Source organism: Mus pahari, chromosome 7 (assembly GCF_900095145.1).
Source record: "Mus pahari chromosome 7, PAHARI_EIJ_v1.1, whole genome shotgun sequence".
Classification (NCBI taxonomy): domain Eukaryota; kingdom Metazoa; phylum Chordata; class Mammalia; order Rodentia; family Muridae; genus Mus; species Mus pahari.
In genome coordinates this window covers 42325395-42349381 of record NC_034596.1, presented here as the reverse complement: position 1 = coordinate 42349381, position 23987 = coordinate 42325395, and the positions used below count along the sequence as shown (strand labels likewise).

The following is a 23987-nucleotide window of genomic DNA, read 5'->3' as shown; positions in this document are numbered from 1 at the left end:
CACATGCCTTTAATCCCAGCACTTGGGAGGCAGAGGCCAGCCTGGTCTACAAAGTGAGTTCCAGGACAGCCAGGGCTATACAGAGAAACCCTGTCTCGAAAAACCAAAAAAAAAAAAAAAAAAAAGTAAAATAAATTGGGTCTGTCTACTCTATCATATGTGCATATAAATATGCATATAGAATGTGTGATGCATATATCTAAAGTTTTAGCATTGTGCAAATAAAATTTCTATTTTACTTATTAACTTTTCAGATCTAAAACACACAGATAATGTAAGTAAGAATGATTGTAATAACAATTTGACTACTGGGAATAGCTTGATGCATATCTTCCAGATGGTCTTTCTGATGATAATAATGGCTAGCTAGCATTTTTCAGCATATATTCGTGTGAGGCATAATGCTAAGCATTTCACATACATTAGTTCCTTCAGTCTTAAGCCGCTGTGTTCCTATTCCCATCATTCCACAGATGATTGACGGATACTTGGCAATTGGCAACAACTACCAAAGCTGGGATTCTCACCTGTCCACTTTGGTCACAGAGAAAGAACTATTTAGTTACTATACAAAGTTCCTTTCTAAATACAGGTAAGATTTTTTTCCACAATGGGTCCAAAGGAATATGAACACTGATATTATTCTAAAACAACCTTTTCTGCACAGTATAAAAAAGGTGGAGGCAAACAGAAGGCTTCATGGCTCACCTTCCATGTAATCACCAAGTTGTCTGGCTCTGTCCCTAATCCTTCCACAGCCGTGGGGTTCTGATCTGGTTCTAAAAAAATGAAGCAGTCCCCATGAGCAAGCGTCAGCTCTCCCGAAGGCATGGAAACCCTCCCATTTTATGTCAACTCCATGTGTTCCAGCCTTACCTGCGGCTTTTGTAAGATACTGCTCTGATGCCTCGCTCGGCATACTTCTCCCAATGCTGTTCTCTGCCATGACACGGAAGGAGTAGTTCACATAGGGAGACAGCTTCAGTTGGGCTGTGGTCTGCGTTCCAGAAACTTCAGCCTGGTGGTGCCACAGCCCTGCGTCATGCATTGCATCTTCATACTCAATGATGAATTCTGGTCACAAGAGCACACACAACACAAACCCAACACAATGAATTCAGTTAACATAGGGACAGGTTGCCAGAAATATCTTGTGGCAAGTAAGAGCAGCCAGACACGAGTGATTTTTGCAAGAAAAAAAAAAATATCCTGTTAGGATATTCTGAGTTCAGTACTGAAGTCCGTGCAATATTTGGCATTTTCTCCTATCATGCTGAGCTCAGCTTAGTTAAAACTGCTTAGACCTGATCCACATATTCTAATGGGAATTTTCAATATATGAAATGATGCTCAATTATTGTCATAAAAAGAAGTTACTACAGTGAATATAGCTAAGAAGCAGTTTTTCACTAGGAAGATTGACAGCAATCAAATATTTAACATCTTTTGTTGAGTGTGACACATTCTCAGACCTCCTGGGATATGTAAATTGATGCACTTGTATATAGGACAATTGGGACTATCTAACAATTTCTAACATACATCGTCTTTGAGGAGTGGTACTTCAAGCAATTGATTTTGAGCAAATGTGATGACCCATGTGGTATAAAGACACATGCAAAAGAATCCCCATTGCTTCATGATTTTCAGTTGAAGCAACTTAATTACAAACATGCTACATGCCTACCAGTGAGGCATATGTAGCCAAACATGACCCACACACACTGTGGAATACTCTGCATCAAGCTTTGAAGCCTATCATATCCTGATTTAATACATGATTTTTATATCCAAATGCTTTGATCTCTTATCTGATTTTTTCTCCCTCCACTGATGTCATCAAAGTGAGGAGCTGACACTTTGGATTGTGTCCTTTCGTGGCAAAGAGTGATGGGAAAAAAAGCACCTATGTTAAGATGAGGACCTATTGTCTATAAGCAGCTCTGTTACAAACTGTGGGTCAGAAAAGGTCAGATTCCCAATAGTTAGACTGGACATTATCACCATTAGAAGCAGCGGATTAAATATTTACTTCGAGATTCATCTCCTGTGTCTATGCTGGGTATTTCTATGTGAACTTGGCACAGCTAGAGTCATCAGAGAGAAAGCAGCCTCAGTTGAGAAAAGGCCTCCATGAGGCCCCACTGTAGGCAAGCCTGTAGGAAATTTTCTTAATAAAGATGTAAGCAGGCCAGGTGGGGGTGGCACAGGCCTTTAATCCCAGCACTTGGGAGGCAGAGGCAGGCGGATTTCTGAGTTTGAGGCCAGCCTGGTCTACAAAGTGAGTTCCAGGACAGCCAGGGTTATACAGAGAAACCCTGTCTCGTGTTGCACACCCCTGACCTCCATCCCGCAGAGGTGGGGCAAAGAGGACACATAAGCCAAGGCAGGGTTTGAGCAGCTTCTGCAGCTTCCCACTGCAGCTTCCTTTATTCTCTCTACAGCAGCTCTTGCCTCAGCTCTATTCCCTAGCTTCTGCTGCGTGCCCGCACACACGCTCACATGCTCTTCTGGGGGATTGCCCAATTTATCCCCTTCCACCTTCTGCACTCGGCTCTCATCACTCTTCATCATCCAATCATCATTCAGCATGTTCTGTACACGAGCCATGCACGCAGACAGGGTGCGCGTTGATTGGCCAATGACTCAATACCATGCTGTATGACGCTCTGCGTCAGGCAGACAGCAAGTGACCACCCAGATGCGCAGTGCGTGATCATTCAGGTGCATGTGATCACTTAGGTGCGCGTGATCATTCAGGTACGCATAATCAGGTGTTTGGTAAACAAGCAGGGAATCACGGGGCTTGGCAATGAGCCAGGACACCGTCTTGGGTCACGTGGGCCACAGCCACGGCCATACCCACTTCCCACAGTCTCCAAAAACCAAAAAAGAAAAAAATAAATGTAAGCAGCAGCCCTCCATGGCCTCTGTAGGCGATTGTGCCTCCAAGTTCCTGCCCTGCTTGAGTTTCTGTCCTGCCTTCCCCCTATGATGAACAATGATGTGGAACTCTAAGCCAAAAAAGAACCCCTTTCCTCCCCAAGTTGCTTTTGATTATGGTGTTTCATCACAGCAGTACCCTAACCAGGACAGTGGAGACATACAAAGGGATCTTAAACACAAATGATAGTGTGATTGCTTCATTAACACTGTCAGGAATTAATAGGTTGTACCAAACGCTATAACCAGGCATGGCTCTATCTCTGAAGAGCATCATACTTTGGTTCTAACATCAGTGATGAAGAAAATGCCGATGAATGCATTTGCAAGGAATTATGGCAATACATCATACAATTGTTAGAGATATTGCTTCAGGAGTGGCCATTGGGTTTACCAGCCATAAAGCCAAACCGCAACATACTTGTAATGGGGCTATTGTTGTCATCGCCTGGGGTCCATGTCAGCTGAACACTTTTGTCAAGTTGATTGGTCAATTCTAAATCAAAGGGAGGATTCGGGACATCTGTGGAGCAAACACACACAAATGATTGTCCTTTTGAAAGTCAGCTTTATTGTATTTGTGATACTGTACACAGAGGGACACCTTAGAGACATCACTTTTACTGGTCACAGAGCATGCGATGGAAATGAAACAGACACACCTGAGGTTGCCGAGAACACTGCACACCCAAGCCAACCCATCACGGACTTCTGCTTGCTTGCTTGCTTTTCAAGAGACCCCAAATTAGGGGGTTGCCAAATCCAGTGAAGCAGAGCCTGTCTTCAGCACGCTCAGTATGTGTCCTCTCATGAGCAGAAATGAGCGGAAGTGAACACAGGCAGAAATAACACCAAAGCTTCATTTCCAACAAGACAAGGAGGACTGAGCAGTCAGGGCTGAGAGAGACAAATGCAGGAAAGTGGCATGCACTGTTCAGGAGATTGTCAGTGTTCTGAGACCCAGGGAAGATTCCATCTGGAGGCGCCTGGGGACTGCTTTTTTAAGGAGAGGGAGGTCTCTGCATGCACAGCCATCCTTAGGTCACTGAGAAGCAGGGCTGCCTCCTGCATTTGTGCTTTCAAAATTAACTCTCTTCTCTGAGACTTAAACAAACAAACAAAAACAAAAAAAAAAAAAACAAACAAACAAACACACACACACAAAACCCTTTTCTTCTAGAAGGGTTATCTGAGTTCTGGGGGACCAGTGGACATATAAATATGGGATCTTTTTTTCCCTCTTCAGTGAGGCAGTGTTATGTGTCCACAGAGGGTAGGTAATCATTTAAGAGAATGATTAGTGTGATTCTATGTAAAATCTAGCTGAGATTATGCTACAAAATCATGTCTGATAGTTATGTGTTGAATAAAGATGAGTTTTCTTTTTTTTTTTTTAAGATTTATTTATTTATTATATGTAAGTACACTGTAGCTGTCTTCAGACACTGCAGAAGAGGGAGTCAGATCTTGTTACAGATGGTTATGAGCCACCATGTGGTTGCTGGGATTTGAACTCCGGACCTTCGGAAGAGCAGACGGGTGCTCTTACCCACTGAGCCATCTCACCAGCCCAAGATGAGTTTTCTAAATAAATTTCTGGAGATAATTTCTGATTATTTTCCAGACTCAGAAAAATAACAGGGCACTGTTAGGCCCCTTCTTTTGTTCATTCCCTGGTGACTTTTAACACAAAATGAGTAAGTTTCTCCGACATAAAACATCAGTGTTGTCCGTAGGTGCACACTGCTTGGAAATGGAATCTCAAAGCAAAATAATATTTCTTTAATGCTTATTATTGTGGATATTGGTGTGTTACATTTGTGTGTGGGCGTCTGTAGTGTGGAGGTGCACACACGCATGTGGGAGAGCACAGAGGACAAAGGCTAATGTCTGCTGTGGGATTGTCTACTGAGCTTCTAGGATCTGTCTGTGTTTCTCAGCACTGGAGTTACTGCATGAACTGCCATGTTCTGCTTGTGTATAGGTGCAGGAGATTTGAATTCATGTCCTCTTGTTTTCTCAGCAAGCACATTTATCCGCTGAGTCATCTCCCCAGTTCCTAGACACGTCTTAAGAGGCAAGTACAGCCCAACTCTCAGAATGATTCTAAGATACACCGCTTTCATTCTGTAAAATGTGGCGGAAGGATTTGTGATAAATGATCTATGCTACCATGCCATACAGGTAATCTGTCAAAGTGGGATTTTTATAAGACAGAATAAATTTATAATATCAAATAAAATCCTTAGAAACAACTGGAAATTCAATCAGCAAAATAGTCTAACCTTATAATATACTATAATGTTATAAGAAATAATTGAAAAGAAAAAAGAAATAATTGACTATGGTAAGTGAAGCCCATGATAACTGACAGCCGTTTTCTTTAAAGAAGTGCAACGATGATACAGAGAAGAGAAGGAGATGTCTGCAAATGGGAAATTATTTGACAGAAGACAGAAAACGAAGGCTCATTAGTTTACCGTAAATGGGGGCTGGAGTTGGAGTAGGAGCTAGAAAGGACAGTAATATAAAGGAGTTTAATCAAAATTAGTCATGGGAACATAGAAGAAGACAAAAGCAACATAATAATAACTTTTTTAATTAAGCTCTCTCCTTAGCTGTGAGGTGTGACGCTAACAAACCGGTAGTGACAATTTAGGAATACAAAACCCCTCTGAGTCTAGATTAGAGGTTACTTTTCTCAGTTTTTTTTTTTTAAATAAATGTCATTAAATATATACCTCCACCATGTTGTCACAGTCTGTATATCTACACAGAGCACATTTATATGGAAATTGTCTCCTGAAAGGCCTCTCTGAGAGAAGAAAACCACTCACCCTCATAGTCATGAAAATTTAACAAACAAATATTCAGTATCTACAACTTTCTTTTCCATCTAATATGGGGATCCTGCCCACAGTGTGTTTGTTCTTGCCCTTACCGACAACCCTGAGCAGAGCACTGGCTGAAGCACTGTCCAGCGTTGTGTTGGCTGTACATGTGTAGGTGCCACCATCGTCATCCTTTACATCAGATACCACCAGATGATCCTTGTCAGTGGAGAACCTGTAAACAGAACACATGAAAAGCCACCGAAATGACAACTGGACACGGCTGACAACTGTCTTCCCAGCAGGCAAAGGTCTCTGTGAGCTTGATTAAAAAGAGGGATGATAAACACTTCAGCAATCGGAGTGAACCCCTATACGTCACTTCAGTAATTAGTAAACCTGAAAAACATTTGAGTAGGATGGATATTAACTCTAACGGTTTTCAGTCAGGCTTATGGAGTCTTAGGAGCTTCTGCAGAAACCTTCTCGGAATGGGGCCAAAAGTCACATGATATACCATGAATATGTACAATTATGGCATGCTAATTAAAGTAAAATTTTTTATAACTTTTATAAAAGTACACCAGAAGAGGGCATCAGATCCCATTACCCATGGTTCTGAGCTACCATGTGGTTGCTGGGAATTGAACTCAGGTCTTCTGGAAGAGCACTCAGTGTTTCCTAGCTGCTGAGCCATCTCTCCAGTCCTAAAATTCTTTTGTAACTGATGAAAGTTACTGCTGCCATCCTGAGGTGAGCGGGAGGGTTCCATATTTACTCCAACTAGTCTGCTTTGCTAAGGGTTATGCGGTTATTGTTAAAAGAAAAGAATTTTTAATACAAGGTACTATTTGCTGCAGAAATTTTGCATTGGTTTTTTTTCCTCTTACATGTAAAAAACCCCACAGTAGAAACTATGAAAAATATCACGATCTTTCTCATTGCTAGATCATCATTCTCCACTAAGAGTTTTCTAGAAGTTATTTGCACAATGCATGCAGGATTTGTGTAGTATTCCAATGGGGCTGCAGACATTGTAAACGATCTTCCAAGTAATTTCAAGTCAAACCTCAGCTGACCTAACCTGATGGTGGTCATTTCCTCATGCTCTCTTCTCTTTACCACCTCAGATCTCATATGTAAAATTGCCAAGATGAAGCCTTACCTGAAAGGGAACTTGGAGCACAGGAGAGAAGGGCCAGAAAGTACTGTGGAGCCAATAGCAAGCAACAGGGCACCACTTAGTCAGCCCTGGCTAAGGGCAACAGCAAGGGAACCACAGAAACCATCTCTCTCAGAACACAACACTCCTAGCAGTGGGTACCACTCGTGGCCGCGGTAATGGTTTTACTAGCTCAATCTGAGGGCCTCAGGTAGAAATACCACGATCTTTGTCCGATTCCCAGCTACAGAACTGAAAGTGCTCCTTTAAATGCTTTACTTGGTTTTGACTTCTTTTCCTTCTGCAGCTGTTAGGTTTAAATTTTTATAAAGTTTTCTTTTTTTAACTCTTTAAAGTACTGGCACGGAGTTGGATGAATTCCTGATGATGGAGATGGGAATTTCTGCTTATTTGTAAAATGCAGATTAAAACATGTGTTTGGACTTCAACACTAACATTATACAACCATGGATGTCGTCCAAAATCTGGAGGGGATTTTTACATCCCAGACCTCATAGGAGATCAGCAACCAAAGCCCAGCGTTCCCAGGCTATCATTTCAAACCCTCTTAGTTCTATGTATTTCAAAATAGGAAGGAAATATGTATCTCATAATTTTGTGGGCAGCAGCTGACTTCAAACAATGAAAACATGATGTCGGTAAGCCTTTCACCAAGAGCAGTGTGTAGAGAGAAGAAAGAGGAAAGAAAGACTCTTAACATACCTTTCATCATTGGGCAGCTCTCCATTGTCCTTCAGCCACATAATGGTGGGGATTAAGGTGTGGTCATGTTTCACTCTGCATTCAAAGGACACCTTGCTCCCCCTCTGGACGACTGCATATTCAGGTTGTTTAATGATCCTGGTTGGATCTAAGATTCAAAGTTATCATTATTCATTTTGGCAAAGCTGGATAATTTGTTCCAGGTCATATAGTACTTGGAAAAAGTCTCATTAACAATGCCTTACCTTTGATTTCCAAGTGAACTTCATTCTTTGCCATTCCTAATTTATTCCTTGCGACACAAGTATACGTCCCTGTACTATCCTTTTGGGCCACAGGAATTTCTAACGTTCCATTATCATGTAAAACATAAATGTCTTCATGAAGAGCGCTTCCCTTCGTCCCTTTAAACCTTCATTACAAAAGTTACCAGAGTGAGAATAAAACACACAGAATGTGGCCAGCAGCAAGTGTCAAGGTCAAAGACATTTTGCATGGTTACAGAGGTTAGATTTCTGCTCATTTATAAAGTGTCAGGAAAACATGTGTTGAGATTTCACTTTTCAAGTTGTAAAATTAAAAGTCTTGTCCAAAACCTGAAGAGTTTTCCACAAGCAACTCTTCTGAGACATCAGAGGAAAGTACAAAGAATGTACACAAAATAGGAGCGTTCAAAAAATAAATGGAGTTTGCAGAATTAGAACAACTAAATACAATGGGCTATAATTTTATGAGATACATAATTAAATGGACATTACTATTTTATCCTTGAATAGATGACAAAATAGGCACAAAAAAGAATATATTTTAATATGCTTTTCTCCCATTTGTAAGATGACATTTTAAAGACATTTTTATTTCAAGGCTGTGGATTATACTCTAAAAGTAAGATCAGAAAATGCTCAGGTGATGGAAAGAAAACATGTATGTGAGGTAGGAGAAGTAGAGACAGTTGAACGGGGGACAAAGTCCATCTGAGTTCAGTGTGAATGTCCTCATCTTCACTAGGAAGTCTGTCTGTGTTCATGTTTCTCTTCTTTGTGGTTAAGGCTGGACCTGGAGAGACCTTTACCCTAAGCCTGCTGTCACTCTCCTCTCAGTAGCCGATGGTCAATACAGATCTGTTCCAACTGTTCCTCACACATCCTCCCCTTGGCCTGTTCTAGCTCTTTTAAAGAAAATAAACTAGCAGCAACCGAAGGACTCCTCCCAGGAGTGGTATGTGAAAATGGATGGTCGGAGGGGAGGTAAGAGCACACAGCCTCTCCTCCAGCTCCATGATGTTTTAGTTTAGATTTATTTTGTTATTTTATGTAAATGAACACTTTCCCTGGTTATATGTATGTGCGCCACATGCATACCTGAAGGTCAGAAATGGGCATAGACTTTCCCAGACTCAACTAACAGGGAGTTGAGAGCCACCATTTGGGTCGTGGGAATCAAACCTAGGTCTCTGCCAAAGCAACAAGTATTCTCAACCACGGAGTCCACTCTTCAGCCCCAACCTCAAGGTATTTTATTGTCAAGAATATGTTTCCTAACCATGTGAATAGTGACCTTCAGATACTATTCATAAAGTTCCATGCAGTGCCCATGGCATTGTGAAATACGGCAGCTCTAAATCTTAAAAATAGTTTATATATAGTTAACAGAGCATTCTGGTACTATGCATGTTACATATATGAAAGCATTTATTATACCCAACGAGTGGGTAGTTAATAAACATTTGGGAAAGATTAAATGTACTACCATATGATGGTCTGTGCACTGTATTTTTTCTGTTTGTTTTTGGACTAAAGACAGACATAGTTAGAATTAACTATCAAAAATCAAATAGAGCCGTTACTTACCACTCAATGGCAGGCATAGGAGACCCAAAGAAGGCACAGTCTAGCAAAGCAGGCCTGTTTGCAATGACCTGGTACAGTGTGTTTGCCGGTGTAAGAATCCGAGGTGGTTCAGCTACAACAGTTTTAAAAGGTACAGTGAGCACTAGATACATTTTAGGTTTACAGTGTATTTATCATATTTTGGGTTAGGTTCATTGAAGTTTATGATAAAGTACAACCAACATGATATTTCCCCTAAGTTCTGCATCTCTGGCATCAGTATAGTCACTCAACATAGATAAAACACCTCCTAATGTATGTTCAACACGTTCCTTGAGAGTTATTCAATTACCAATGCTGTTTATTTATTGATTCTGTTATATATATATATATATATATATATATATATATATATATATATATATATATCTTATGACACTGAGTATCTTGTACTGAAAGAATGTAGCTGTTTAATTATGTTAGTAACAGCATAGTAGTGTCTGGCAGGAAAATATGCCACTGCTTAATGACTGACCCATCATGGCCCAGGACCCAACACTGGGAATGTTGGAGACACATATAGAACGCAGAAAAAAAAATAAAATTCAGAATGGGAAGTGTGGTTTCCGAAAAACAGAGGGGACTGAAAGGCCTCTTACAGCCAAGGAATCAACAGCACGAAGAGCATAAAGAGAAAAACCATAGGCTAGGAAAAGATATTTGCTCATCATATGCTTGATATAAGACTAATACACACAATATATAAGACTCTCACATAAAGAACTGAATACTCCCAGAAACAGATTTTTTAAAAAATGAGCAAAGGACCCAAATCCACATTTCTCAAAAGCAGACACACAATGGCCAACAGAAATGTGAAAAGAACAATCACTATTACTAATCATAAAGAGAAACACAAACATCAACCACAGTGCTGTATCTCTTGATATCTGTTAAAAGTCTGATTTTAAACAGGCATCCATAAATGCTGTCTTTCAGTCTTAAAAAAGAAGAGAAAGTGGGGCTTGAGAGATAGCTCAGCACCTAAGAACACTTGCTGTTCTTCCAGAAGATCCATGTTCAGTCCCCAGCACCCATCTCTGGGGGCTCACAGCTGCCTGAAACTCCAGATCCAGGGGATCAGGCACCTTCTTCTAGCCTCTGCAGACTCCACTACACACATGGCAGGTACTCACATAGACACACAGACATAAATATAAATAAACATTCTAAAAAAGGAGCAGAGCATCCTGTATTTGTGGTACTAATGAATCGGAAAGACATCGGCTGAGTACTCAGAGTAACACACTGCATTCATTGTACTGAAGTAGGAAACCTGAAGATGTTAAATTAATAGAGGTAAAGCATGAGAAGAAACCCAGAAATCAAAGCTGCTTCCTCAACTTCCACCAGTACCTCAACTGCTGAGTTTCTAGGCCCCTGGGAAGGAAAACGGCAAATCTTGTTTGGCTTCCTGATGATATTTTGTTTGGAAAAGCAACACACTATTTGAAAGGATTCAAGTATAATTCCCACCTGCCACAAGAATAATTCTTACATGAATTTTAAAAATGTAGCTTTTGGTAATTTTACCCAATAGGGTAAGTCAACCATTTTATAATATGCTTGAGATCAACATAGCTTCCTATAGGGTTTTTTTTTTTTTGCCATATTTTTACACATGAAACAATGTATATCTGTGACTTGGTTAGAAGACAAGCATTATGAGTAATTTAGTTCTTTATGTGGGAATCATGAAGGTGTTTTTGAACTTGTCAGTTTCTGCGGTGCTTAAATGAGAATTGGTCCATAGGCTTCCATGTTTGAATGCTTGCTCTGCAGATGGTAGAACTGTTTGAGAAGGATTAGGAGGTGTGGCCTTGTCGGAGAAGCTATGCCACTGGGGATGGGCTTTGAGGTTTCCAAAGCCCTCACCATGTCAGTCGACTCCTAACCTCCCTTGCCTTGTAATTGTTGTCTTATCATGTAATCTCTCAGCTACTGCTCCAGCACCATGCCTGCCTACCTAATGCCATGCTCCCACCATGGTGGCCATGGACTTTCCTGCTCTCTAGAACTGTGAGCCCCAGATGGAATGCTTTCTTTTATGAGTTGCCTTGGACATAGTCCTTTGCTACAGCCACAGAATAGTAACTAACTGTCTAAGGATGAAAGAGCTGGCATACCCATTGCTAATATGAACAAACACTGTTTTCCTTTTGAAGGGTTTAACAGTCAAACTACCAGTGAACAGAACAGCCTGTTTGATTATTTCTGCAGCAAAGAATATGCCACATAAAACTATATGAAAGAATTGCAAGAATAGACAAAAATCACCTTTAAGGCAAGACTTGTATCTTATCTACCCTTGTGTATTCTTTGTAGCTTCAAACACTGCATTGCAGGTAGCAAAGACATAATGCATTTTTGCTGAATGAGCAGGAAATAACAGCCAACATTAATTTAACTTTCCATGTTTTTAATAAAGGAAGAGCTTACCGAGAACATTTACAAATGCATTTGCTAGTAAATATCCATATTTGTTAGAAGCATTGCACTGATAAACTGCACTTGAGCTTTCTTGAACATTTGAAAATATAATGGTATCGCCATCTATTTTTCTGCTGGGGTCATCAAGAGCAACTGTTGGAATATAAAAAGAGAAAATATATGTTTCTTGTTGCTTCAAAGATATATGTTAAATGTGCAAGTCTTGAGATTTATATTGCATAACTGGGAAGTAAATACAGGCTAGGTATATGCATTAGTAAAAGGAAAAGCATCCAGGCAGAGTTTAGTTATCACACACAAGCATGAGAAAACGCACAATGCTCATTTAGTGTTGTATGGATAGATTTCTCTTTAACACCGAAGACTGCCTGAAAAGCAAGCCCACATTGGGCAATAATATCAAATTCAGGAAAACACAGGCATGTTTATAAAGAATCCAGCTATTTAAAAGGAGGCAAGGTAATTATCCAAAGGAGGGAGTAACAACTTATCATCAAATGGAAAAATATACTGGCTGGTTCAAACCTGCCCCCATTGAGGACCTAGTCCTTAAAATAAATAGACAAATAAATAAAGGTATGCATAGGGAACGTGAGAGTCAGAGACAGGAGGATATCCACTTTCCTGCTGGTCACACATCTGGGGCTGAAGGAGAAATCAGTTGTATAAAATTTCTCTTAAAGAATCTTTTCACCTAAATTCCTTAAGTACTTAAAACATGTTACAACCAGGATTGCTCCATGGTGAACTTGGATGAAACCGGCTGGGTGATACAGGATGTAAGGATTTAGTCCTAAGCAAGGCAAAAGACAAGGAAGTGCCGTACTGTATTGTGTTGTGCTGTGACGCACAAATTTCTTTTTCTGAATATTAAACCCTAGACCATCACCCCACATTATTTTAAGAGCCAATTGCCTTAGCATGGCTGACCAAAACCAAAGTAAATAAATCTACCTCTCCCTCTGTAACTGCCTATGGCAACCATGAGAGGGCTGCCCTTTCATTCTAAACACATTTCTGTTTCTGGAGTGACCAGAAAAGGTTTAGTATAAAAAACAAGAAATATCTATCATTGTACTGAGACTTCATTATCACTTTGAAATAAAAGTATCTGGCTCACCTCTGGCTTATTAACTCACTTTAATAAAAATGAATCTGGCTATAGTTATTTATTTCTACTTTACACACCCAAGTATTGTGCTCATTTCATCCTGTGTTTCTTACCACTACAATTTCACAAATCTACTGTCTTCAAACAACACAAAATGTACTACCTCTTGGCTCTCCAAGTTGGAAGCCTGACAAGAATCCCACTGGGCTAAAGTCAAAGTCCCAGGAAAGCCATGCTCCTTCTTCATATTGCAGATGAATCCATGTCTTTGTTCTTTCTGCTTTCTGGAGGACTCTTAATTTTTTAGTCCATCAAAGCTAGCAGTGTTGTTTTTGTTTGTTTTGTTTTATTTAGTTCTTTTCCTGTTCATTCTCCATAATCACATTTCTCTCTGACCACAGTCAGGGAAGGCATAGGACCTTTGAGGGTTCTTGTGATGAAACTGGGTCCTAAGCGGATACGTCAGCTCCTATCCACCTACACAAAACCCGTCTCTGCTACAGGAGGTGGCATGTTCGCAGGTTACAAGGATTAGAATGCAGACATCTTTGTGAGCCATTATTTTAACTCTTGCACATTTCTACTGTTAGACTTGTAGCTCAAAGGTCCTTTAGACATTTCAGATCAGAATATTTTAACAACATATCATAAATTGAACTAGAAGGCACGTTCTTACCCTCCAAGGATTATTAAACTTCAACTTGTGAGCTAACTCTCAGGGAGTAATTAATGCCCTTATTCCTGAGGTAGCATAATTGTCTTAGAAAAGTAGTGTTCAGGGCTGGAGAGATGGCTCAGTGGTTAAGAACATTGACTGCTCTTCTGAAGGTCCTGAGTTCAAATCCCAGCAACCACATGGTGGCTCACAACCACCCACAATGAGATTTGACGCCCTCTTCTGGGGTGTCTGAAGACAGCTACAGTGTACTTACATATAATAAATAAATAAATCTTTTTTTAAAAAAAAAGGAAGAAAGAAAGAAAAAGAAAAGAAAAGAAAAGAAAAGTAGTGTTCAAAAGTATGGTCACAATCAATGGCTAAGGTGTACTACCATCTTAAAAATATTTTTATTTTCCTAGTGATAAGGTATGTCATGATACTTTGAATTGACTCAGCTTACATCTGCAATTACTGATTAAAATTTTTCAAAATGCCCTAAGGAAAACATTGTTCCAAAAATAATACAAGTAGTATTCATAATTCCTTCAACAGGGTATAGATTGTATCAGTAAATAACATTAGAGAATATATGTGACATTGTCCCAGGAAGTGACCTACAGATATAGCAGACAATGGATCTGAGAGTGAGGTACACATCAGGGAAGGCCATGTTTCTTAGCCTAGATCCAAAGCCTTGTACCACTGGGGCTTTCTGAGGGACAACACTTGCAGGGATGTCTGTTAACTGCCTTAACAAGGCATGCTGAAACATCAGCAGGACCCCTGGCCTCTCTTGCTCTGTGGGTCCTTCTCAACACATGGGCTTAGAACATGGACATTCAGGGTTAGGGCTGCCCAGGCGGTTTTTGGTGTTCACCATATGCCTACCGTGACTGCACCTCTGAAGAACAGTAATGAGTGTGACATGCAGGGAGAACTCTTAGCATGGCTAACAGACCATAGGTCAAAAGTTCCTCACACCCCTGAACTTATAGATTCTTAAAATCATGCAACCATGTTCCAGTTAATAGTATACAGTTTAATTTTTATGAGATTAAAATCTTCTGGAAGCCGGGAAGTGGTGGCGCACGCCTTTAATCCTAGCACTCAGGAGGCAGAGGCAGGAAGATTTCTGAGTTCGAGGCTAGCCTGGTCTACAGAGTGAGTTCCAGGACAGCCAGGGCTACACAGAGAAACCCTGTCTCGAAAAGCCCAAAAAAAAAAAAAAAAAAAAAAACCTTCTGGAGGATTGTTAACCAACAATGTGAATATATTCACCGTCATGCTATTGTGTATTCAAAGGTTAAGTGAGCAAAAGTGAGCCCAGGGTGTCTTAGTTAGGGTTTTACTGCTATGAACAGACACCATGACCACGACCGTGGCAAGTCTTATAAAGGACAACGTTTAATTGGGGTTGGTACCAGCAGAGTGGGGCATTCCTGTGATAACCTGACCATGGTTTGGAGAGTACTGTGGAAGAATACTTTGGAAGTTTGAGCTAAAAGAGCCATTGGGATGTTAAGAGCTCTGTGGGATGTTCTGTAAGAGGTTGGAGGATAATGTTGAGAACAGTGCAGAAGACAGAGGCTTGTGAAATTTCAGAAGAAAGATTAAAGACTCTTATCAGGGCTTTTGCTATTTTGATTTTGAAGATTCTGTGGTTTTGGTTAACTGGGTCTGAAGAATCAGCTGTGATTAGCAAGATACCAGGACTACTAAAGTGAAATCTTTGCATTATTGGGACTATTGATACTGGTTAGCCAGGGCTAAGAAATTAGTGGTGATTAAGAAGGGACCAGCATCATTGAGGTGACATCTTCTGGAAAGTGTTTTCTGAGAGCACAAAGAAGCTGTGTCCCAGAGATAGCCAAGGTTGTACCTTGTGCTGTGGCTGGACTTGGTAATGTGTAAGAGTCACCCAGGTGGTACTGGTTTTGAAGGCATGAAGGAGTCATGAAGAGCAGCTGAGAGAAGCCATGGAAGGCCGTTGGTGAAGGTGCAGCCTCAGTTCCAACTGATGGCTCAGGACTGAAGGGGTCATGCAAAGGAGTTGAGGCTTGGCACCATGAAGAGAGCCTATGAGAGGCTGTTGGTGAAGCCTAGTTACAGTGTTTTGGAGATGCCAGTACCATGAGATGACCGCCAAGAACAGCAGCAGCAGTGGAGTACAGGCATCTGGAGCCTAGAAGACAAGGTGTGTGCTACAAAGGGCAGAGCTGGAGAAGTGACCCAAGCCCTTGGAGGAGCCCAGGAGAATGTGAGTGGTTCCCAGACATTAGACAGTTAAGAGTTTGATTTTGCTTTTCATGGTGACTGTACCCTGATATTTTTCCCTCTTGAAGTAAGAAAGTATTTTAGTGGACCTCACAGTTAAAAAAAAAAAAAAAAAAAAGACCTTGAATTTTAAAAGAGATTGGATATTTTAAAGGGATTGAAATTTTAATATGTAAGAATTTGCAAATACTGTGGGACTTTTAAAGTTATCTAGATCTTGGGGATAAATAAGAAAGTTATTTAGCTCTTGGGGATGAATAAGAAAATCAGGGCTGAGGCTTAATAGTGATGTGTTTGTGTGTCAAATTGACAAGGGGTCAATTGTACTGGCTGGNTTTGTATTTCAACTTGACACAAGCTGGAGTTATCACAGAGAAAGGAGTTTCAGGTGCAGAAATGCCTCCATGAGATCCAGATGTAAGGCATTTTCTCAATTAGTGATCAGGGTAGGAGGGCCCCTTGTGGGTGGTGCCATCCCTGGACTGGTAGTCTTGGGTTCTATAAGAAAGCAAGCTGAGCAAGCCAGGGGAGGCAAGCCAGTAAAGAACATCCCTCTATGGCCTTGCATCAGCTCCTGCTTCCTGACCTGCTTGAGTTTCAGTCCTGATTTCCTTCAGTGATAAACCCTTTCCTCCCCAACTTGCATCTTGGTCATGATGTTTGTGCAGGAATAGAAACCCTGACTAAGACACAGGGCCTTTAATATCCTAGGCAAACACTCAACCACTGAGCTATAACCTAAGATATAAAGATATAAGCTATAACCCTAAGATAGGGGGAAAAAAAAAAACTGTTCTACTACCATGACCCTTGAGCTCAAATGGTAAAGCCAGAAGGACAATTTCCCCAAGTGTATATGCATCAACCACAAACAAAACAACGTCAGCTACAGGTTCCACTTTGCTTCAGTATTAAAGGCTTCTGACTCCACCTCATTTGTGCTAAATAGAGTAGTTTTCAGATACTTATTTCGGGCCTAACATTTAGGGATAGAATAAACTTGGACTCGAGGTCTAGGAAAACAGTGACTAGCATTCTCTCTATGAAAGTCTGCATTGTGATTTCCTTGTGCAGTTATTCAGGAGGAGCAAATAAACCTAGGAACTGCGGTGACATATGGTGACTCAGTTGGTGGCTGGGCACAGAATGGAGTCACTGCTGCAGAGCCATTGGAAATCTTTGGATGCTCGGTACTGGCTACTGTGTGGGAACAGCTTGCCAACTTGCAAACTCAAATCATGTAAAGGAATAATTAATTCTAGGAACAGCCAACTTCATATACTGCAAATGAACACTGAAGGAAGACGTGTCAGAGTGTAGCATCCCCATCTATAATTTTATGTCCCAAGGGTGAGGATAGATAGATATCCTCACCCTTGGGACAAAAAATTATAGATTGAGGGCCAAAAGTGGGGCGACAGCCTTCAAAAACATTACACACACACACACACACACACACACACACACACACACATCCTTACAGGGATGGCTAAAACTGTAAATATCTCCAATATTTTGAATAGGAAAACAATGATAATAAGTAAAAATGCTATTTTATAAGTACTTAGTACCATCAATTTCTAAAATGTATTCATATCAATTATATAATTTTGCTTTAAGAGATCTTTATTAGATTGTTTAACCAGATAATATTAAATACATTTTTAGGTATGAAAACTATAGACAGGAGTACTTAGCATTTTGTTTAAATGAAGTTAATGTTCCAGGTTTCTATTTTAGTCAAGTTTATAAATATTTCCTGGAGAATGAATAGCAATTAGAGATGACATAAAACCAAGCTTTGGGGAAGAGCTGAATTTCCCATCTACTGTCTATTCTATCCTCACACAGTCTGCTGACAGAGACCAGCAGTCAGGGGCCAAGGGTGGGGTACAGCTGGGTCCCTACCAGCTCATCACCCTCAGTTATGAAATGTCCATATAAGAATCCTTGCACTTCCGGCTTGGCCATGCTCAAAACTGCATCCCCTCTCTGTGACAGAGAAGAAAGCAGCTGCCTGCAGCTCCCCAGAGCAGCCTGATGGCCAAGGTCATTTGCTGCACTCTCCTGCTGTTCAGAGTTCCCCCGTGCTGAATGCCCACCAGAGAGGCTGTTCTGAACTGCGCACACCTGAGCTGGGGCAGCCTGAGCTGGGACAGCCTGAGTTGGGGCAGTCTGAGCTGGGGCAGCCTAGATCTAAAACAGCTATGGAGTTCCTGTCCTATCTGCTTGACTTCCTTCCTTCTTTTCCAAGGGAATATACTTTTGGGATGAAAAAAAAGAACTAATTTAGAATCTTATTGGAGAGATCTCATCCGAAATCTTTCTGTTTGGGACCTTATTGGATGATTTGGGGTTACAGTAGAAAAGTCTAACTTGTCTCCCTGAGACAATTGCTCTCACTGAACACCCTGTCCTCAGAATTTCACCATAAAGGGTATGTTTGGAGGCATATTCAAAGCTCCCAATACAACTGTTAATAGAGTCCAAGGTTCCGCCAGGTGTCGCTATGCTGGTGCTGTCCTCCAAACGTCTGTAGCCCCCACAAGTTCATGGGTTGAACCCCAAGCTCCAAGGTGGTATTAGTCCAAAGGCTCAGGTTTCCAGCAGGTGACTAGGTCATAGGGCTCTTCTCCCACAAATAGGGTCAGCGTCCCTAGACAAAAGACCCAAGAGAGGCTGTCTCTGAACGTACACAGAGGAAGAGCCAGCCCCAGAAGCCAATTCTGTAGGTACCTTCAACTTGGATTTTACAGCTTCCAGTACTGGGAGCAGAGCAATCATGCTCTGTTGTTTATAAATGACCTAGTCCAAGGCACTTTGTTATGGCAGCAAAAGCAGAGTGCCACGGCCAATGTGGAAGGATGATAAACAGATCAGGAGGAGAGATCAAGCTCATCACTTAATTCCCCACGCGGGATCAATTTTCCCTGCTTAGCTCTGTGTCCTGACTGCCAAGCCCACCGAGTTTATGTCTTCAACAGCCTCTGGCTGTCCCAGTTCTCCTGCAGAGTGGCTAGAAGGATGTTCCCTCCCACTTGTCTGTTTCTGCTGAGTCTAAATCTCAGGAGCACATTTAATCTCTCATAAACTGCAAAGTACCTCTCAGCTGGAAAAAAAAAAAACCTTTGGTGCAAAGTGCTGAGTATTCAATATTGCTGTTATTATTATATATGCATTGCTATTTGAACCATACTTGTACCGGAAAACATCGTTCACTTCTGGGTTCCCTTCCACTCTTTTTCTCGGTTGCCATTCACAATCCCCTCAGAGTGACACTAGCTCTTTGATATGTGCTCAGGGGCTAAGATTTGTGGCGTTTCCTGCTCTGATCATAATTAAAACTGGAGCATAAATATCAGTACCAATTACTGGCCTCATTAGACTCAGTTTTCGTCCGAGGATATCTTTCCTTTTGCAGTAAACACAAGCTGCTTCTACCCAAGTGTCTGATAACTGCCGAGCTGTGTGACACAGGCACACTCCCAGTAAATACTCCCGAAAACACTCTGGGCATAGGCTGCACTTACTCAGACTAAACCTACATCTCCCGTGCCTGCTTATTAGAAACGCTGCGTCTTTCAAGAGAAAATTTCCTGGACATCTTCATCTCTGGGATGAATCTTCCACCCTAAAGGAAGACTAAGTTTGACAAGTCAGTCCAAAGGGCCTTTTGTTGTGCAAATAGAAGTGAGATTTGATTTTCAGTGGGGGAATTACCACAAGCAGAGTTATTCTATAAGTACCAAAATGAAAGTGTCTTTATTAGCCAAACCTCTGATCAGGGTAAGGACTAGGAGGTGAGCCTGGGGGTGGGCTCGAAGCAGAAATCAACTTTGTTTACATCCCCCCACCCCGCCCTCCATCTAAGAGGAAGTCTGAATTCTAAGTAGTGGGAAATGTTCAAGGGCCTCAGTTGTAAGGAGGCTAAGAGGTAGAGGAGGAAGGCAGGGGCTGCTCTCTGTAAGACCATGGCTTAGAAGTTCAGAAGCAGTGAGGGGCAATTCTAACTCCTTTTTCTTTCTTGCTTTGTTGAATCCCTTCTAATATCTCCAATCCTCTAATAACATTTTATAAAATGAGTCTTTACTATGGCTTGGAGGGTTCATGGAAACTCCCTGGTCACACACTTTAATGAGCCACTGTGAGCAGCATAGTGGCTGTCTCGGAAGATGGCTAATGAAAATGAGCTAGGAGTAGACCCGCAGAACAGGAGTGGATGGTTACAAAGGCAGCCAATGACTTAATGTTAAAGCTCTCCGAAAGATGCCCTCACAAGACTCAAGGAGGGGAAGTGGCTGAAGGTATGGGACCCTGCATAAGGAATGGGTCCTTCAGGTATGCAGTGGGACACTGACCTCTGAAGACTGGCGAACATGGGGGGAGGACACTGGGGCTTTCCCCGGGACTGAAAACTAAGGTCAGACAGATGTTTCTTTCTTTTGCCATCTACTAACTCAGCCCTAATCACCCTGTCAGGCTCTGTGGACTCTGATGTTTCCAAAGAAAGCTAATCTAAACTGTGGGTGATGTTTATGTCTCACCCTGTCATTCTCCCCACAGTCTGGGCTAAAAAAAAAAAAAAAAAAAAAGACAATAAACACATTTAAAGGTGCTTTAGTGCCTCTGTTAACGTTACAGTCAGCTTCTATACTAAAGGTAAATTATTTCATCAGTGTGAATTTGTTTATTGCTGAGATACATGTACACTTTGAAAGTAACCTTCAACTAGAGTCAACGAAGGACACTTACTTTCTATCGGGACTCCATTTGTTAACCAGCTAATTCTGGGTTTCGGGTTGCCATTAGCTCTGCAGATGAGGGTCCCATTCTCTCCCGGGGAAAGCACGAGGTTTTGAGGTGCCACGATCCAGTAGGGTGCCGCTTTATTGAAAGAAGAAAAACAAACTTAGAAAAACATCTGACTCAAAAAGTATTATAGCCAAAGAATATATCAGACCACTGTGATACATTATATGGGTTTGTTTTTTTTTAAAGACTTGTTAGCATCACTCTTTAGAATGAAAGAAAAAAACCCATAAGAATTGATTCAAATAATTCTGTAGACATTTTTTATAAAAAGTAAGGAGAATCACATGAATTTGAACTATGTGTTTGTAAAACAGAGAAACAATTTTAAAACTTTTCAATTTTGAGAAGTTGCAAAGATAGAATGCAGTGTCTTACACCCATTTGCTCAGGTTCCTCTAATATCATAGTTTTATACAGCTGGATTGTGGCTGTATACAAGAGAGAAAATGACCATCACCCTGTTCTGAATACTACACCATATCCACTGGCTGAGTTTGTTAGCCAGGAAGTTTCTTGGTCTCTCCTTTCCTTTCATGACTTTGACGCATTTGGAGAATATAAGACACATTTGATAGAATGCCCTCAGTGAGTCTGTCTGATGCTTTCTCATGATGAACTCGAGGTTCGGGGTTGTAAGGATATCACAGTGGTGATGCATCTTTTCTTATCACACCACTCCAAGGAAAACATGAGACCACAGTGACATATTAGTGATGTTCAGCTTTGTCACTTGGTTAAGGTAGTATCTGCCAGTGCTCCCACTGTAAAATTATACTGTCCTATAATCTGTGTTCTACTCTTTGGCAGCCACTCACCAGTACGGCCCATTCCAAATGAGAATGTAACTTCCATTCCCTCCAGTAAGGATTATTATTAGTAGACATACATTAAAAATGTCCCAGCCGCTCGTTGTTTTATGGCGAGAACACTTTGAAGCTACACAAATAGCCTGCTTCTCCTTAAAGTTGTTTTCACCCATCCACTTCAGAATTCCTCCCTGGATCTTGCCTGTCGTAGTTATCTCTGTGGGATTATCACAAAGCTTTTCTGCTTCTGCCATCCCTTCTGTGCTTACTAACTGCAGTTCTGCGAGGAAGACTTGAATGAATGGCTCTTTAATCTGGCCTGGATATAAATTTAAACTTTTCGTTACTGAAGAACACGACCAAAAGCACATTAAACCGAAGTTTCAGAGCCTCCACATTAGAAGGGAATGCGTTTGAGATCAAGGTATACCTTTAACGGTGACAGAAATGGTGTGATGGACGGCTCCTAATGCATTTTTTGCTATGCACTGATAATTTCCAGAGTCTGCTTCGGAAACATGAGTGATCTGCAAGGTTTTCTTAAAGTTCCGATAAAACGTCCGGTTGGCAGGAAGCGTTCCGTCTTCTTTGATCCAGTAAATAATTGGAGTAGGTCTGAAGGAATGAATAAGTAATGATCTCACAAAGGAAGAGGAGTTCACCTGTAACGGCTTTGCAGAGTGAATTTTCATGGACATTTACAATCTTATAATCAATTCTTCATGTATGGCAAATATACAGACCATTTAATTAACATCACATTTTTTATAAGTAATGCTCAGGCCCTGTACTTGCGATGATTCCATTTTCAAATAATTAGAACTGTCCTAATTTTTGATCACAGTGATGCTGCACCCTAAGCATGGATTGCTTTACTCATGGGACCTAATCTTTTCTTCAAAGTTCTGATCAGTGAGGATGCTCTACAGCCTTGTACTATGCCAATCAAGCAAATTACTATTAAGCTAATCATATTGATTAATTTAATCAGCTAGCATTAAAAATATATAGTGAATCAACTCACATGCACATCAGTACCTCTGGATTTTATTTATATTTACAAATAAACCTGATGAAACCTACTATTTTATGACATTCCAATGATGTGAATTAAATGACTAATGATTAGAATTATTTTCTTCACTTTACTATTAGTGAATTTTTAAAATACCATTATGCTAGCTGATAATAGATCAGATTAATGTTATTCTAGTTCTCACTCAATTTTACTCTTTTAAATCGGGAAAATCCAAACAAATGACTTAAGAATGAAAAGCCAGAATATTGCCTGGAGTTAAATCTTTCTCAATGGCTCGGGTGTTCCCTTAAATTCTCCTCTGGCTTTGGTTCCCTGACTTCCTTGCACTTTCGCATCTTCAGTTGTCTTAATGAGGGATGGTTGGCTTGTATAACACCTTCAGAATTTACGTGAGATAAAATTTTTTAAATTGTTCAACACATTCCTGCGTGCTCAGCCACGTGTGGCAGGAAGACAGCAAGGAAGAAGGGGTGGGATCCAGACCCTCAGAACATCACATTATTTGTTATCAGGGATGTAAGAGGGATTTAATGACAACAGTTTGTAACGTGTAGCTTTGTTTGGATGAACAAAATGACAGCATATAAATTTGATGAAGTGGTTTCTAAAATTAGCACACTCTGTAAACATGCAAAGCTGTGGAAGATGAGAGAGCAGCCTCAAAGTGTTAGTCGCATGTGGAATCTGACAACATATGATGTTCCCTCACAGTTTGACCCATGTTTCACATGCGGGGAGACAAGGATGGGGATAGACATATGATGTTACTCTTTACACTGAGCAAAACCATCAGTTGTTATACAAGGCTCCTACTTTACCGAACAATCTTAAAGTCTGATGAATGGTTTAATGCTGAGCCTAACGGTCCCTGGTTTGTAAAGAAAAGTATAGTTCCATGAGACATCAACGTTTTAAAAGTCCTTTCTTTTCTATTTCCAAATTACAATCACTGTTTATAAAAAAATAAAAAACTAAATAAAAATAAAAATTCATTGTTCCTAATCTGAAAACATGAAATGTGCTAAAATATGAAATTTGTTAAATGTCATGTTGGTGTTTGACTATAAAAATGATAAAAATTAGAAATTAAATTCTGTTAGGAAAGATTGTATGTTTGTTTGTTGGTCATTTTTAAGAGTTTTGTTAAGTGTTTAAGCTGAAGGACTGTCATGTCAAATATGTAGTTTCATGATTTTGCCAGCAGAGGGCGCCATGTGCATTCAGAAGTATTCCTGGCTTAAGGAAAGATTATATGATCGTTGGATGTCCAGTTCACAGACATCAC

General features: G+C 40.7%; 1 protein-coding gene across 37 annotated transcripts in view; it reads right to left on the bottom strand.

The window, feature by feature from the left end:
• Window positions 1-23987, bottom strand: part of Nrcam (neuronal cell adhesion molecule) — a 266233-nt gene that overhangs the window by 35279 nt on the left and 206967 nt on the right. For 30 of the 37 annotated variants that reach the window (XR_003844257.1, XM_029541069.1, XM_029541067.1 and 27 more), the window contains 11 exons: window positions 22094-22278; window positions 20798-20929; window positions 11988-12131; window positions 9510-9621; window positions 7905-8071; window positions 7660-7807; window positions 5885-6009; window positions 5424-5453; window positions 3365-3466; window positions 877-1074; window positions 709-779 (listed from right to left, as the gene is read on the bottom strand). Coding sequence is in view for 36 of the 37 variants with exons in the window: in XM_029541069.1 (XP_029396929.1) it covers window positions 709-779; window positions 877-1074; window positions 3365-3466; window positions 5424-5453; window positions 5885-6009; window positions 7660-7807; window positions 7905-8071; window positions 9510-9621; window positions 11988-12131; window positions 20798-20929; window positions 22094-22278 (1414 nt within the window). In the remaining variant the exon portion in view is untranslated. The remainder of the gene's footprint in view (window positions 1-708; window positions 780-876; window positions 1075-3364; window positions 3467-5423; window positions 5454-5884; window positions 6010-7659; window positions 7808-7904; window positions 8072-9509; window positions 9622-11987; window positions 12132-20797; window positions 20930-22093; window positions 22279-23987) is intronic. The other 7 variants (XM_021202477.2, XM_029541079.1, XM_029541082.1 and 4 more) reach the window with 1 other exon arrangement.